The sequence below is a fragment of the Triturus cristatus genome, chromosome 9, assembly GCF_964204655.1.
Source record: "Triturus cristatus chromosome 9, aTriCri1.1, whole genome shotgun sequence".
In the NCBI taxonomy this organism is placed as follows: domain Eukaryota; kingdom Metazoa; phylum Chordata; class Amphibia; order Caudata; family Salamandridae; genus Triturus; species Triturus cristatus.
Genome location: NC_140592.1, coordinates 848,913,531 through 848,932,088, shown reverse-complemented (window position 1 = coordinate 848,932,088; position 18,558 = coordinate 848,913,531). Strand labels below are relative to the sequence as shown.

General features: G+C 41.3%; 1 protein-coding gene across 5 annotated transcripts in view; it reads left to right on the top strand.

Annotated features, from left to right (window-relative positions):
• EXOC3L4 (exocyst complex component 3 like 4) overlaps positions 1-18,558 on the top strand; it is a 486,275-nt gene that overhangs the window by 404,791 nt on the left and 62,926 nt on the right. For 4 of the 5 annotated variants that reach the window (XM_085626317.1, XM_085626315.1, XM_085626314.1 and 1 more), the window contains one exon: positions 4,797-4,919. The exons of the other annotated variant lie outside the window; for it this stretch is intronic. In XM_085626317.1, the coding sequence (XP_085482443.1) occupies positions 4,797-4,919 (123 nt within the window). The remainder of the gene's footprint in view (positions 1-4,796; positions 4,920-18,558) is intronic. 5 annotated transcript variants of the gene reach the window in all.

Genomic DNA, 18,558 nt, shown 5'->3' with positions numbered 1-18,558 from the left:
GATTTGGGGTGTTAGACCCCCCAATAAATTTAATATTCAATAAATAGTTGGTTGCAGGAGCTTTCAGCTGCTGTAGTGAGATGTTTGTTCGATTTCACCTGAGATTTTTAAACACTCACTCAGACAAAAACACATACACACACGTTCTTGTCTGTTTTGAAGGTCTTAATACATGGTTATTTTATAAAATACTGTGTTTTAAGCACCTCTCACAATCTGCACTCCATTACCTTTACACTGGCCCATATTCCCCCCTTGTGCACTGCTTCCCATACAATGATTGACATGATATGCCAGCGTGATTGTCGGAAAATCTGAAGCTCACACCCCATAGTCGTACTGGCCTAGTTACGCTCTGATTACGCCTGTAAAGTGGAGTTTTTTCAGGCGCTAGGAGGGCACCCAACGAGATTTTCTAAACACGGGCGATTGCGGGGAGTCACGACTGTTCACAGTGAGAATGCTGCCGCTCGAGTAGAGAATGTACTTGAGTGGCAGCAAAGAAGCAGCGCAATCTGGCTTGCTTTGTGGTGTTGTTCACGCTGATTTTTCAACGCAGAACAAGCTCTCAGCGCTAACAATCAGAGCGACATGCTGATTCTACCTGCTTGCAGAACTTCGCGGAAGCTCGCAGACTTTTTATGTAACTGCGGGATTTTGTGGAGTGAAACTCCGTTCGTTCTTGCCACCCCTAATCACAAGAAGCAAGCAGTACCTAAAATATATCAGGCATCAAATGTACATTTGAAGGCAGAGTCAGCCATACTAGTTCCTCTCCATTGTGCATGAAGACCTTTTACCCAACACCCAACAAATATTCATACACCGGCCTTAGTTTTTGCTTCAGAACTAGAGTTCAAAGCCTCCACCTGGAATCAGCAGCACTTAGACTACTACTTATTTGGTAGGTAAATATTGCACAACTAAGTCAAGGTGTTTTTCCATAGAGTTAAACAACTAAATCACTAGCTTGTGCCATCTTGCAATCAAGTTCTCCTAATTTTCTAATTTCTTTAAAAAGTTGCTGATCAAACAACTCTGAGTGTAATGGAATATGGTAAATTTTTGGACAGCTTTACAATAGATTTTCTCCCTAGTAGAGTCACAGAAACTGCTCTAGTTACTGTGACAGACTTCATCAGAACTAGCCTAGATGAAAAGTGTGCAGTGGAAGTGACGCTCTTAGATCTTACCGTGGCTCACCATGTGACTCAGAAAAGGAAGGCTTCATGGAGAAAGTACAGAACTGGTTTAGGCCGTATTTGACTGATATTTCTCATTTGTTAAGCTTGGCTACCATGCACCCTGTGGCGTGCCCCAGGGCTCCTTGCTCTTCCAGGTGTACTTAATATTTATGTCCCATTGTTGATGCATATTGCCACTAATTTGCTTGTTGAGCCTACTTGTATGCTGACGACACACAGATCATGATCAGGCTAAGCCATCACGCACTGACATCAGAACCCAAAGTATAAGATTCTGGTGGGGCTGTCCAGGATTTAATGGGTCACAGCTATTTAAAAGTGTAACACTTATAAGTCAAAGCTCCTATTTTTGGGGTGAGAGAAGCTTTGCTGCACCAACTCCTCTTGAGCTGCTTTAACCCCTTGTGTGCCCCGCCCTTTCCCCGCCCTGTGCCGGGCGTTGAATTAGCGGGCGGGGTTCATGACGAGATAGTCTCATCATGGGCACAGCGCAACCGCGGCCCATGACGAGACCATCTCATCATGGGCACTCAAGGGGTTAATGGGTAATCTCCAACCCCCCAAAACAAAGGTTGAATTACTGGGAGTAGTTTTTGATGAAAACCTGGCCTTCGAGCACTGTATTTTCAGTTTTGGCCTGAAGTTGCTTAGGACAATTCTACATTTCTCCTGAAAGAAACCCATGGGTCTGTAGTTTCTGTCTGTACTATGTCCAGGTTGGACAACTGTAATTCCTTATACCTAAGACTGCCATTAGTGCAAGTTTCTGGACTCTAGCACATTCAGAGCTATGCAATGAGAGTGGTTGTAAACTAAAGAAATATGACCGGGTATCAGCTGCAAGAAGGAGATTGCACTGGCTGTTCGTTAGCACTAAATCTTTCCCAACTAATTCCTATCTGGTGCAGTTCACCATCTGGAGGCCTACAGCCCACAAAGATTTTTAAGTTCCTCTTGTCACTTTCTCTAGCAGGTTTTCAGAATTAGCACATTTTGCTGTGAAGGTAAGTCTTTTCAACACCTAGCCCCAAGCTGTAGAATAATCCCCTAAAACGATACCAAAATCACTTTTCCTTCAGGAAAGGCATTGCAACTTTCCTCTTTAACTAACTAAGGCACTGGTCAACGTTTTTGGCTCAGGTAATGATATGCTGCCAGAGATTTTAATTTTAGCACCAAGATCCCACTGGGTGGTGTACATTGCGCTTTAAATAGGAAAAAAGGTACCTCCTGCCATTTATTTATTTATTTTGAAGGTTTTATAAAGCACGAACAAGACCCTTGCGGGTATCAGAGTGCTTTACAACAAATATAGGAAATATAGGGAATAGATATATACATACAAAATACTAATAGAGATATTAGTCCGACAGTGTTGACTATTACAGCATAATAAATATTAACATGACTGCATCCAATAGTTCAAGTGAATTTGGCCAAGAAAATCGATTTCACTTCTTTTTTGAAGAGTGCTGTGTTAGGGTTCTGTCTTTTGTGTTTGGGGGCAAAGCATTCCAAATCCTAGGGGCCATTCCTGAGAAGGTGCGGTTATAAGTTTTCTTCTTGGAAAATCGTTGTGGTTTCAGTAGCAGGTTATAAGAACTCCTGGTGGTTCTACACTATAAGGATATTGCAAGTCACTGAGAAGTTCCAACCATACAGAGGAACAAGGCTGCAAGCCGAGTTCCTTTAATAGGTGATGGAACTTTGAGGGGACTTGCAATATCCTTATCATGTATGGCAGGAACGTTCTTTATTCCTTATACTACATGATCACACCATCACCTTTTGAAGGTGTGTTCAAATAAGATATTAAAATCAGTTTAATGCAAATTAGTTTTTTTTAACGTGGGAACACATACCTTGCATATATTAACTCTAACGCGACACAGCCGACATGACGAAGGTAAAAACCGATGCAGGCCGATGAAAAGTAGTGCATCTGCCTAGATGCATCCCCTTGTAAATATGGAGCAAAGGAAGCGCCACTGCTGCGTAAAAAAAAATGGCGCAACGACGGCACAACCTCCTTGTAAATAAGCACCCTACCTTCTACTTGTCCCTGTACAGCTGGAGAGAAAAGCATTGTTTCATTTTCGTTTTTTAAACAGCTGCTTACACTATGCTCCGTTACCTGTCCTACCTTTCACCTTGGCTGCTGGCTTTGTCAGCAGGCATTGGGACATCACAACTCAACTGTAATAGGGTATTACAATTGCCTTCTGAAGTTATTTCTTTGTAACAGGTGAGTGGGCGTGGATTGTGTGTCTGTTGCTAAATTATTAGAAGCACAAAGTATTATCACAATGTTACAGTTTCCCAGCGTTACATTAACCATGTTGGCAGTGGGCCACTAAAATTTGATTTCAAGTGCCGTGGGTTCCGCGAAATTGAATCAATAACATCAATGTCAGTTACAAGGAATGTAAAATGCGTTGATGCTGTTGAGCTGTCATTTCTAGATTCGGTATTGGCGATTTCACCTTCAGGTCGCCATATACTCTGCACCGGCATAGAGTCCCATGTCTATGGTGAAAAGGGATGGGGTGGCTGAGGATGAGGGAGAGGCACTGCAGGTGAGGTGAGGTGATGTTAGAACCAGAGAAGAGAGATAGGTGCGTAGATCTGTTTATTGTGCAGGTGGAGGGAATGGGATGCTTGAACGGGAGGGGGACGTGAAGATTGCTTCACAGAGGCACATGTGGAAGATTAGGTATATAAATGTAGAAGGATGTACTCTAGATGGGATAATCCCCAAAAAGAGAAATATGTGGGTAGGTAGAGGGCAATGTTGCTTTTAACTTATTAGATGAGAATATTAGAGGTGTGACACCATACATGTCTGAGTAGTGATGAAAGGCCTTGCTGTTTAAAGTCTTTCTTGTTTAAGGAAATCAATATTAAAGTCATTAATGTTGTGGGGTAGGTGTAGACAGCCATTATTAATTGACATGTATCTCTCATTTAATATACTTAAAAGCCTGAGCCTGGATTTGAATCACTGGCCTCCTTATCACACCCATGTGTCTACCACAGATGAAAGTAACCTTCTGTGTTGTGGTATTCTCTACTGATATGGCTCGTAATATGGCTCAGTGGATTAGACAAAACTGGAAGACAAAGTGTGGAGAACCTCCATATTTGAATTCCAATTGGTCAGATCAGCCTTCCGACCTCCATAGGTTGTTAAAATGAGTCTTTGTTTGTTTGGAAATCGTAGTTCTGTTGTAAACGTTGTAAAGGGCCTTAACAATGATGGACGGTCACTGAATGAGTTAAAAATTCAACAATTGTTTTAAATAAATGTTTCCCTTTATCATCAAAACTGAAGTTTCGACTCCCATCACCAAGCTGTAGTATGCTTACCAACGAAACAAAATGGCCCGATGGTGGGGAAAAAAGAGATGTCATAGTGGCAGTGAAAAATATGTGTTGACGAAGTGAGGAATGAGTCCCATGGTCTTTCTCAAGCAAATAAGAGCTGCTAGTCTCTCATTTTGCATTTAATGATGTACCTGCATGTCACTGTGAGTAGACTGCATATGCGTATTGTTTTCCAGGTTCTAATTCGGCACGCTTCTAATTTTCCAGCCACTGTTTCAGAAACTTCTGACTACAAAATGGATGTCATCTAACGAGGCTTTCCAGAAGTTGGATGAAGAAGTGAGCCTCTTGTCCCAAGATCTTCAACATTTAGGGCTTCCAGCTGTGAGGGTAAGCTTCCGCACAGCACGAAGTCAATAAGAAACGGGTGTATTCCTGGCACTGGGACTGTAAAACAAAAGAAACGTGTCTCACGGTAAATATTTAAGAAACACTGTGAGGCAACAAGGAGAAATACCAAAGCAGAACTGCACTTTAATTGCAACAGACATGTTTCATGAAGTTCCTCATTCCAATAGAGATGTTTCCCTTGCTGCTTTTTCCATTTTTACAACGTCATTGGCTTCCACTTTAATGCCACGCTAAGTGGAAATGTCTTCTATAACACAAAAAGGAAGCAAGACCAAGTGCTGTACTGGAGACCCTGGTCACGCAGGTGTGTAGGGTGGACAAATTTAGACAGAGGGACTCAGGTACATTCCATGCTCAAACCCATGTTCGGTAACAACCAACTATTTGCACCAATCAAAATTATAACTCAAGCCCAATTGCTCTGAGTAGCAATTTTGTCACCGCAGAATTTGCACCAGATCAAATGTGGTGCAAAGTACATGAGCCAATTAAGCAAATGTTCGAGTTTGCTTATCTCAGGAGGAGTAAATAGGCGGAATTATTGCATTTTCATCCATTCTTTTGGTAACTGTGGGCCCACTGACTCTGTTGTATCGCAAATTGTGGGTATGTAATCACTGCACCTAATTTGCGTTGAAGATAGAATAGTTGTCTATGCTTAACCCCCATTTTTGGGAAGGTGCGATGTGCAAGGTCCATACTCTGCTTTGCCACAAATTCTTAAACTCTGTGTTTTTATGAAATGTGGCCTAAGGCCAAGAGCTGCCATCCTTCAGCCTGTGGAACTAGGTCGAGTACCGTTCTTGGGTCACCATCCTGTGATTTTGAGAAAGTCACGTAATCTCCCTGTACCTAAAAAGAAATTGTAGTTAAACTTGTGCTCATGTGAAGGGCTCATATGGCCACAGGCCAAGTTTGTGCTGTATAACACTGCAACAAAAAAAAAACTAAAATAAAAAAATAAGGGACACACAGATCTCCAATTAGGCATAGGGCTTGCGTATACATGCACAAAAATGTACACTGTACAGCTATTCTTGACATGTATATAAACTATCATTAATATGTTCTAACCACATTGCCTCACTGTAATTCAACATTCTTCATTTATTCTTGTGCTCTGTCCCTTTTCCATTTTTGCCATCCCCTCCTTTTTTCCCATGCACTAAAAGCACCAAAGTCATACCTGGGTCAAACGTCTAACTTCATTTTAATATCTCTTCTCTCAGCATTATTGCTACTCTTAAAAGTTTATAGGCTACAACAATAAATTGACAAATGCTGGGCTTATGCTACCCAGAACAGATCAATAGAGGATTCAAGCAATTCGTTCTTAGATACTTAAAAACGGTCAGAAAATGAAAGATGGATGCACATTTGCTTTGAGGGCTTACCAGGGCCGTTTATCAAGTTGTCCACTGGCGCTCTACCTTTAGTGAACCTTAAGAGGCCCACAACGTGCTCCGTCATAAACTTGACTAAAGGGGTGCTTCCTTTCATCGGTATCAGTTACCAAGCTCTTGTAGGGTTCCACGCCTGGACTGGTTGCAAGAGACACACAGGTTTAACTACTGAATTATCATGTTCCTTAATGTATCCATCCCGAGTTGGGAAGGAATAAAGCATAGAAGGAATAATCTATTTAAAACTTGCCTGAATCTCCTCTCGGTCTTTGACAACCTCTTAGAGCCCAATCAGCCCACATAATCAGTCCCTGACTTTTCTAGACATGAGATTTCTCTGAGTGTAAATCTGCGGAAGCAGGCATGAACATTCAACTATATTGAGACCCGTAGGAGCAGAGGTGCAGTCCTTGCCCTTGTTTCCACATGTGGTTCTTCTACCTCTTGATGAGTGTTATGCATTAGCGAATCTTATTAGGTTGGGTCACATTAACTATTGTTGTCAAACTTTCAACATCTTAAATGCTATGGATGGCTTGGTAGGAAAGATGAATTACCTCACATTTTCCTTTTATATTTCTTCACTTTTTATTTTTGATGCATTTTGAAACCACTTTTTCAGAAACTACAAAGTTTATGGAATCTTAGTTGCACTACCTTTCTTTTTTAAATGAGATCAACCTTATAAAGCGCGTATATACCAAGAGGTGTCAAGGAGATGTACACACTAGAAACAGCCAAACCTGGGAAGATCAAGAGCAGCCAATCCAAATGGACCTTATATCCCTAAGAAGCAAAAACACCAGTTTTTGAGACCCTTTCTGAAATCCAAATGGTTCCCCATCTCTGGTAAATAGCAGGGAAGAGTGTTCCACAATTTAGTTGTGCCTACTGAAAAAGATCTACCAACACATCTAGACTGCCGAAAACTTCAGAACCAACAAAAGACTGTGTTTAGCTGAGAGAAGTGGCCTTGTCAGTGAGTACTATTGAAAATGTGTTCTAATAAACCCAGAATCGGTACTATGCAGGGTTTTATAAGCGATACAAAGAGACTTAAAAATGATTCACTTCCTTACTGAAGCCAATGTAGCTTAGCAAGCTCGCCGAGAGTGATGGGTATTTGGGAAGGTAAACCTCGGTTACATCGCGGTCTTCACACCGCAATATCTTTACAACACGGGCATAACAATGCAAGTCATTACAATGACTTGCACTGGATGGCGCTCTAAGCTAAGGAATAGTATGATTTACTATTCCAACACCTTCCCTACTGTAACATAGGCTGGAGTTGGAATAGTAAATCATACTATTCCTACGTCCAGCGCCCTCCAGCACAAGTCATTGTAACGACTTGCGTTGTAATGCCTGCGTTGCAAAGGTATCGCAGTGTGAAGACCGGATGTAACATCACATATTCATTTGGGAATATCCAAGATGAGGCAAGCTGTTGCATTTTGGACAGTTTGCAGTTTTCTCAAAGAAAAATGATTGACATTCATATACAGGACATTACAGAATTAATGACAAGAACTTCTGTTTTCCATCCCATTAATGGAATATAATGAAACATTTTCCTTAAACATCTAATAGTATTAAAACATGAGGATACCATTCGATTCACTTGAAGATCTAAAGAGAATTTTGATCAAAAAAGACTTCAAGATTTGCAGACTTTTTTTTTGTAAATCTTTTTATTGAAACATAAACCACAAAAAGAAACAAGACATTTATCTTATGCTGTGTATGCATACAATTTCAAGTATATAATTACTTAAAACAGGTAGGAACAGTAATAATGCAAGTTTATTCAGCCAGAAATAGATATTCTTCCATAGCATTACTCCTTATGCGCAGGGGATCCGTAACCGGCATACTTATCATCCTTCTACTTTTGTTCAATTCCCCCAGATCGTGGCCCATTTTTGTGGGCAACCTCTCCCTTCATAGACTGCCCTCTCCGCTTGCATACACCTTTCCATGCCTGTCTCCCAATCTCGAAACTTAGGTCTGGATATTCCTTTCCATGTCCTTGCAATGTTACGCTTAGCAACCATACACCTCAGGGAGACCCACTTTATCTCTTTAGCCGTAAGATCTGTTTCCTCCCATATATTGAGGAGACACCATCGTAGTGTGACCTGCTTGTCCCTCCCACACAATGTTAATAGACTCGTTGTTATTTTCTCCCAATACTTCTTAACAACTGGGCATTCCCACCATTGGTGTATAAACGTCCCTACTTGACCACATCCTCTGGGGCACAATGGTGAGATTAACAGACCTATTTTGACTAGTGGCGTACTAGTGTAATAGGCCCTATGTAAAGTTTTTCATTGTATCAATTTAAATCGTGAGTGTATCACCACCTCCATCGTAGATGCCAGTGTCTCTTGCCACTCTTCGTCCCCCATGTCACCCACATCCTCCATCCTTGTTTTGCTGATTTTCTCTAACTATTCGGGGGAGTTATTCAATATTTTCTTGTATGTTAATGATATCGCTCCTTTCCCCATATAGTCGTCCAGGAGCCTGTCTTCTAAGGGTGAGGAGACTGGGAGGTCGGTGCCCCTGGGGACTGCTTTTTGTAAGACACTGCGCATCTGTAGATAACGAAATGTCTCCCCCTCCACCCAACTCATAATCTCTTTGGAGGTCACTAAAGGGGACAATCTTTCCCTTTGCCTATAAATCACCGACCCTAGACAGCCCAATCAAATCCCATTTATCAAATATTGGGTACGTCGATAGTAGTCCCAGTAGGTTGTAGAAGTGGGGTAGTCTTTGTTATCCTATTTTTCCACCCCAACGCCACCATGGCATTGTGCCACCGGGTAATATTGGTTGAGGTCGAAGTGTTCTTCATACCCCTGTAAAGTGCTCTCAAGTAATTTCCCGGGGACATATTAAGTCTATCCATTCTGTAGGCTGTGTCCATTTGTGGCCATTGTACCTAATGATTTATCGCCATCAGCTGAGACGCCCAATAATAATATATGATGGCCGAAAGGGCTATACCTCTGACATACCAGCTTTTCATAAGTTTAGTGAGGGCTATGCGGGGGGTGCCGCCATTCCAGAGAAGCATACATACCTCTGATTCTATCATCTGGAAATATTTGGTGGGGCCTAGATATGGTGTATTCTGCAGAGAATAAACAAACCAGGGAAGTGCTATAATTTTGTAGAGGGCGGCTTTTACCAAGTAACGTAAGGGGCAGGGACTTACAGTGTTGCACATCATCTTGTAGTCGCCACAGCGGGGGAGCTAGATTTCTTTCATAGAAAACTGTAGGGTTTGTGGTGACATAGATCCCCAAGTATCAAAACCCCTCCATAACTATTTTAGCTGCACAGCCCCTGGGGAGATTGATGTCGGTACAATTGAGAATGTATACTATTGACTTATCCCAATTGATAGTATACCCTGAAATTTTGGGGAAAAGGGTGAATATATGTAGTACTCTGTGTATTGAGGAATTTGGTTTCTCTAAGTAGAGGAGGATATCATCAGCATATACGGAGATCCTGTCTTCCCATTCGTCCGTCCACTTAAGCCCTCTGATAAGTGGATCTCCCTCAGCCAGATCGCCAGAGGTTCCAAGACTAGCGCAAATATTAGTGAAGAGAGTGGGCAGCCCTGTCGCGTACCCCTCTGCAACTTGAAGACAGATGACTTTCCTCCATTTACAGTAATTTGAGCTAGGGGCTTAGCATATAATAGCCGGACCCATGAGAGGAACTTGTCTCCGAAACCATATCTTTCGAGGGCAGCAAGCAAAAAGGGCCATTCAATCATATCAAATGCCATTTTGGCATCTAAAGGCATTATCGCTGCCTCTTCTTTAATAGTTCCTAATTTGCCTAAAACTCCATTGAGATGTCTTAGATTAGGCGCAGTATCTCTGCCTGGCATAAACCCAGATTGATCAGGGTGGACCAGTTAATGCAGCAGGCGGGACAAGCGGGTAGCTAAAATTTTGGCAAGAATCGTACTCTCAGGATCTAACAGGGAAATTGGACGATACGAACCACAACTATTGGGAGGCTTTCCGCTTTTATGTATGACTACGATATTAGCTAGTCTTTGACTAATCGGAAGAACACCTTTGCTTGCACTCTTGTCGTACATCTTCGTCAAGTGAGAGGCTATTGTCGATGTATTTAACTTATACAATTCTATTGGTAGCCCACTAGGGCCCATTACTTTCCCTGCCTGCAGTGACCCAATCGCCCGTACCACTTCCTCCTCAGTGAGATCAGATTCTAACTCTTGTCTATCTGTAGTTTCCAAGGTGGGCAAGCCAAGGGTTGCTAACAATTCCCGCTCACCAAGTAGGGTTGAAGTCCCTGATGGGGCGCATACCTGTTAAAAATATTCTGCGAAGGCTTCCGCTATTTCTTGTCTATCTCTAATTAAGGTCTCGTCGTTTGTCTTAATCTCGAACTCCCATCTAGTGGCCATTTCTCACTTATCCAGCCATGCCAACAGTTTACTTGCCTTATCTCCCACCTCATATACCCTATGCTGGGTAGCAAGATAATGGGCTCTGGCTGCCTCCTCCACAATATCCCTATATTCTCTTTGTTTGATCTGCAGTCTATGTTTTGCATCTGGGGAGTCCAGTGATCAAGAGTTGCAGACTTAACCGAGAAGGTGGAGCCCCCAGGACATCTGGCCACCAAGGGATGACTGCCAAAGATGATAAATTGCCTTCATGCAGTTGCTAAAGTTGATGGCAATTGAGTGCACATCTTCCGTAAGGAAAACAAAATCTGTGTTATCTGCGTAAGACAAAACCTGAAAGCCATAAGAGCGAATCAGCTTAGCCAATGAAGACACGTACAGAAAAATAATGTAGTACTTAGTGAGGATCTCTGAGGTATCCCACATTGAAGAGAGAAATATTTTGACCTCAAATGTCCACAGATTACTGTTTGTACTCTGTCAGACAGGAAAGATCTTAAAACATTCATGGGCTGATTCACAAAGGGCCTCCGCACTTGTGTTGGAGGTCCTGCAGTTGTGGGGGAGTCTTCACACTCATGAAAGAATCTACGCAACGAGAATTCCCATTGCGGAGATTGTGTCCTGAGTGGGAATATTCCCCACGACTGCGGGGCCTCCTCCACAAGTGTGGAGGCCCTTTTAGAATCAGGCCCTCAAAGCAGTATCTTTAATACCTAGCTGGGCTAGGTAGGAAGTGAGAAGAAATGGGGAGACCGTATTAGAGGCTGCGGACAGATATAACATAATTAGTGCCGCAGCCTGCCCCACATCTGCTAGTGATCTAATACTATCTTTCGCCGAGACCAAGGCAGATTCTGTACTATGGCCATTAAAAAAAACAGATTGTGTTTATTGAGGAGTTCATGCTGCTCAATAAATGCCATGAGCTGACCATCTGCAACTGTCCCAGATATCTGGTGCAGAGTTTTTTGTGAGCAAGGGTCAGAAGGTGAGCCAGACTTGGTATTCAAAATGAACGTCTCAACCTTTTCACTCAAAATAAGATGGAAGAACTATAGTGATGTTTTGTTTACTGCAATAACATTCCTAGTCATTGTATCTGAGACATCCCGCTCACCTAATCCTATAGAATAGTGCAATTTCTCATTAACAGCCACAAAAAAAGAGAAATATAAGAGCAACTTCTGATTATAGCAAATATGATGCAGATTAATCCAGGGGCAGCCAGAGGTATAAGAAGGAGAGGTCCAAACTGGCACAAAAACAGAAGTGTATTTGTGCATGTTACAAGTTGGCAAATTAAGGTCCAGCTATTTTTGAGAAAATCCAAAACGTACCTGTTGCTTATCTTTGGAACATTAGGGGATATTAAAAACACAAACAATACTGTGCATGGATAAAGTCCCCAGTGTTCTTGAAATAAACTGAACATAATTGGCTAGAATCCCTCCAAAAGTGATTTGGAAGTCACCATCTTGTTTTCCTCCTGTTTACCAACATCAAGATGCTGATACGTCAAAGGAGGGAAAGCAAAGGAAATTGGTTATTCATCCCTCACAAAACTCACTCGATAAGTAAAAAATTGTGCGAATGTTGAAGCATATTGTTTGTAGGGGAAAGGACCACCGGTTGTAAGTAAAATGGAAAGTGTTCCATCAGTACCTTATCTGGTAAAATGCGATAGTTGAAACACAGGGCCCGATTCACAAAGGGCCTCCGCACTCGTGGCGAGATCTCCGCCTTGCAGTTTCTCATTGCAGAGGTCCCACCATGATTGCAGGCTTCCCGAAACGACTGGGGGACCTCCGTCACGAGTGTGGAGGCCTGTAAGAATGCAATCCACGCATAAATATAAATGTAGATAAAGGTTTATTCCAGAAATAAAGATCCCATCCAGTAACAGCTTGTCTTCAGCTTAACATCCTGGCTCCAACTGAAGTTACATCCTAGTCAGAGAATAACATTCTCTATCACCTGGCAACAGGTGTAGAACTCTAAGAAGCTAAGAATGCTACACATCTCCCTTCTTTACAAATAATTAAAATAGGATGAGTAAACAACAAATATATGTACAAAAGAAAATACTACTTAACATAGTCTCCTAAATAAGTTGGAGAAGAAACAATCCTTGATGTCTTGCGCAAAGCATTTGGAACATCATTTGGACGAACCTGTTCTTTTTTATAAGTTGGAGAATCCGTCTCCAAACTTCCAGATGTTCTTTTAGATCCATGAACAAAGTCCTCCTAACTACCACCACCCTGTTCAGATTCAAAATGCGATGATCAGCAGTTTTGATGGCATTGTTGAAGATCTTAATGACTTGAATAGGTTTAAAAAATGCTCCTTTGGATTTACTTTTACAAGGATTTTTAATTACAACCCAGTCACCAACTTTCACAACTGTTTTCCTTATGCTTTTTCTGACATCATGAAGTTCTTTCCTTGCATCTATTCTTTTAGATTCAGCTAACCTCCAGTCACATTTTTCACTTTCTACAAAGCGGTCTGGCTGTAAATCATTAACCCAACTTGGTGTCACCAAAGAGTTGGCACATCTTCCCCTGAACAATTCAAAAGGAGTTCTTTTTGTGACAGCATGTGGAGATAACCTATAGACTTTCAGCTTTTTAAAGACTTATGTGCGCCAATCCAGGCCTGCTGATTTTGCCATTTCAATTGTCTCTTTCAGCACTTGGTTAAAGCGCTCTACTAAACGATTGGTTTCTGGGTAATATAAGGAAGATTTCTTATGCTTAACTCCATGTGCAGACAAGAAATCCTCCATCTCCCTTGAAACCAACTGTACCCCATTATCTGTAAGGATGACACTCGATATGCCTTCTCTGTCAAAAAGTTTTTCCCAAAAAACGTTTACATTTTTAGTTTCAATTCCACGTGTTATAGCTATTTCAGGCCATCTTGAAAATAAATCAACAAGAACCAATATGTACCACTCAGTGCCAGACGAGCAAACAGGGCCAACAATATCCAAACCAACTTCTTTCCAAGGACCATCTGGACGATCCCTTATAATCATAGGTCGAACTTTAGGTTTAGCCACTCTTCCGTTCAAAGCACACTGCATGCAATCTCTTATTCTCCGTTCCACTTGAACATCCATTCCTGGCCACCAATATGATAGCCTTAAAAGCTCCTTAGTCTTTGAATTTCCCAGATGGCCATCATGTGCTAAAGAAACAAGTTCTTCTCTAAGGACAGCTTGGTGAATAAGCCTTATGCCTCTGACCAATAGACCATCTTGATCTGAAAATTGATCCCTGACATGCCAAAATGTATCTACTTCATCATCTTTGGTCTTAGCATTCCATCCTTTTTTTATACACTCCTGTACCTTTAACAACACTTCAGCTTCAACCGCAGCCTTTAACTATTTTTCTTTATCAATGACTCCCCCTTCAACAATGCATACCATTTCTCCATCCTGTTCATATTCTTCCTCAGTACTAGTACCATCATCTACAACTAACCGAGACAAAGCATCAGCCACCTTATTTTGTACACCAGGTATATACTTCACTTCAAAATCATAATCCTGCAGCGCCACCACCCATTTTGTGATCCTGCTTGAAACAGCATCATTTCCTTTTTTCTTAAAAATGTCACACAAGGGTTTGTGATCTGTCCTAACCTCAAATGCACCACCCCATAACATATTCTTTAACTTCTTTATTGACCAATATACCGCCAGTGCTTCTCTTTCTATTACCGAATACCTCAATTCAGCTCCTCTCACACTTCTAGACAAAAACAATATCACTTGATCTTGCCCCTTGTTTCTTTGTAGAAGAACTGCTCCTAGGCCTTTCATGCTGGCATCAGTCACTAGAAAGGATTTCTTCTCAGGGTCAAAACTACTAAGTTTCGGTGCTGAACTAAGTTTCTCTTTGAGAATACAAAATTCTTTTTCCCAGTTTTCATTCCAAATAAACTCTCGTCCTTTATGTAACAATTCTCTCATGGAAACACTTAGGGCCATATGTAGGTAGCCTAACATTTACCGATTCATAAATACCGAATTTTACCGATTCGGTATTTATGAATCGGTAAATGATATGTAGGTAATCTATCTGTAATATTTACCGATTCTGAATGGGTCGGTAATTTAGAATCGGTATTTACCGATTCGGTAATGATGCATACCTTCCCATTGATTCCTATGGGCCAGGAGGCCCATAGGAATCAATGGGAAGCCAGTTACCATTACCGAATCGGTAAATACCGAATCGGTAATGGGGGAGCACAATCAAGGGTGGCAGGGTGTCACAGTGACACCCTGTTGCACCCCTGATTCCTGCATGTGTGCACATGTGGCGCACATACATTCCCTAAGGGCATGTATGTCTGCCACATGGCACTGTTAGTCCAGCAAAATATTGCTTTTTGCAATGTATCCGGTATTTAGCACCAACATATATTTGGTGCTAAATACCGAATTATTTTCCCTACACATCACTCATTTGAGTGTCACCTACATATCATTTCAGGATTCGGTATTTACAGAATCGGTAAAATTACCGAATCCTGAAATGTGCCCCCTACATAGCAAAAGCCTAAATACCGGTCGGTAACGGGATATTTACCGAAAATCGGCCGTTACCGACCGGTATTAGGCTTCCTACATATGGCCCATAGAGAGGCAAAATTCTTTACAAATTTACTATAGAATTCAGCCATTCCTAAAAAACTCAACAATTCTTCTTTGTTATTCGGAGAAGGCATTTTTTGTATTGCAGTGACTAAGTTTTCCTTTGGCAAAACTCCACCTTCTCCAATCGTGTGACCCAGATAATCTATGGAGCTTCTCTTAAACTTGCATTTCTCCATCTTGACAGTAAGCCCATATTCATCCAACCTATTTAAAACATCCAACACTCTCAAATCATGTTCCTTGTCATCCAAGCCAAACACCAAGATATCATCTTGGTGTACTCTCACATCCGGGAGTCCTTTTAAAACCATCTCTAAGGCCCTCTGAAAGACTGAGGCCGCTGAGACCAACCCAAATGGCAGTCTGAGGAAGCAAAAAGTGCCAAAGGGGTTAACAAAAGCCGTTAAGTCTTTAGAACTTTCATCCAACCTGATCTGGTGGTATGCAGACTTTAGGTCAATAGTGCTAAATACCTTAGCCCCTTTTAACAACATTAACATGTCTGCAATTTTGGGTAATGGATATTTATCTATCACAACATTTTTGTTTAACTCCCTAAGGTCCACACATAGACGAAGCGAGCCGTCAGATTTTTTGCTGCTGCAACTGGCGCAAGCCATTGGGTGACCTCTACTTCTTCAAGGATTCCATCCCTTTTTAAGCGTTCCAGTTCAGCCTTTACTTGTTTCCTAACAGCAATAGGAATACCTCGTACCTTACAACACACAGGTATAGCATTATCTGCTAAGCGGATGTGATGAACATAACTTTTTAGACACCCTAACGTTTCACCAAATACATTTGGAAACCTTTCTTTTAACATTAGGGTGACATGATTCTCTGCTTGTGTGTTGCTATCAATGGCAGCTACAGATTTAGAAATAAAGTTTTCTTTGAGTAGAATGGGAGGAGAAGCACTAGGATCTAAAATCACACCAAGATCTCTCTGGTGGAACCAACTTAATATACTATCACCTTTTTGTGAAATGTAAATTTTAGCACTGGTTAACCTGTTCTTGTAATCAATTAGACCCCAGAAATAGCCAAATAACTTAATAGGCTCATCCCCATATGCAAAAGATCTAATATCCGGGGAATAAACCTTTGCTTCTTCTCTGATCTCCTTTAAATTAAAGTCTTTCGAAATTATGGTGATCTTGGCACCTGAGTCAAAGAGAACTTTTGTTGGTTTACCTTCACATAAATCTCATCAGTGGGACAATTTTTTTCTTCTTCATTTTGGATTACTTGGACTTGAATTTGACCACAATCTACTTCATCTGGAGATTCATAAGAATCATTTACATCATAAAATATTTCATTGACTTTACCTCTATAACTTTTTCCTTTACATGCAGTCGTGAAATACCCCTTCCTTTTACATTTGCTGCACGTTGCTTTCCACCCAGGACATTCTTTGTCATTAGCAAAATGACCCACTTTGCCACAACGAAAACATTTTACATGAGATAAACCCCCTTTTGCGTTGCTTTCATTCAAATGACTTTTCTTTTTATAATCTTTAGATTCCTTAGGAGATTGCTTAACCACATGTACAGAATTCTTATCCTTCTTTTCACAATCTTTCTTGATAACCTCTACACATTTTAAAGAATGTTCAATTCTTTTGGCAATAACAACAACATCATCTAAGGTAGGCTCATCTTTTTGCCACAGTTCCTCTCTAACCTTATCAATACTGCATCCTAGCATAAACTGATCTCTGATTCTTTTGTCAAGAGTGGAACCAAATTTACACGACGAAGCTAACTTTCTATGCGAAGTTATGTAATTCTCAACAGTTTCCTCATCCAGTTGTGATCTACGTCCAAAATGGTATCTCTCAAGAATGGTACTCACTTTTGGCAAGTAATGCTTATCAAGTTTGGCTATACATAATTCATACTCATTAAGACTATGGTCATCCAACTACGGAAGATGGTCGAAAACTTCCTGTCCCTCAGAGCCCAGACAATATAATAACAATGCAGTCTTTCTTTCCGCTCTCAAGGAGGATCCACAAACCCTGGCATACCTCTCGAAAACTTTGCGCCATTTTTGCCACTTCATTGGTGGATCTCCCGGAGAAGACAAAAAGAAAGGGGGTGCTGTTACGTTTTGCATAACTACTTTTACGTTTGTCTGAACTAACTATTGACAAATACTGGTAAGTATTGAGATAATTAAGAAACTTAAAATTCCTAAAGTGTGAGGGTTACACAAAAAACTTTAAATTTTCCCAAGAAAAACATTATACTTTCCCAAGAAAACGTTATATTTTCCCCATTGTGACACACTAGTGCATTGTCATAAATAAATGAAGAGAAGTGTGCGTGCCACTGCAAGCACTTGTCGCTGTTCACACAAGTTTGCACACTTAACACTATCAACAACAATGTGTGTGTCACTGTGCAGGTTTGTTTTTGTTCATAAAAGTGTGCGTGTCACTGTAGTAACACGCCGAAAGGCTTTGATGTATTTCATAAAAGTGTGCGTGTCACTGTACACACTTAACTCTATAACTCAAAAGTGTGCGTGTCACTGTAGCAATACGCTGAAATACATAAAGGTCTCCGTATGCGTTTCACTAGTTTGATTTGCAAAATGGCCCCCACGTTGTGCGTTATACGTGATGATGTAATGCGTCCTTGAGGCTAGGTCAGGCATGAACAATGCTGAATAATATGCCTTCCTTGTGCGTACTCCTTGATGACGCGATACGTCGTGGCAGATCTTCCAAGGCTCAAGGCTGGAAATAACAATGCCGGAACGAGGATCGACTTTCCAAGAGTTCCAAGTTACGCGGACAAATTCAGGCAAGTGAATTCAAAAATGCGTCTTGGCTTAACAAGCACGCAGAATGTCCATGATTTTTAGTTAAAGGCAACAGCTTCCCTCAGAACACAAACGGTATGTCGCCCCGCACGAAAAACACAATGTCCAAAAGTGAAACTCCTCTTTAAAAGATTTCAACGATTTCACAGAACAAGCGCATTCAATGCCATATCTATATCTCGAACCTCTGCAACTCTTCCAACCAATGAGCTTTGTCCTACGCCAGTAAGCAAGCGC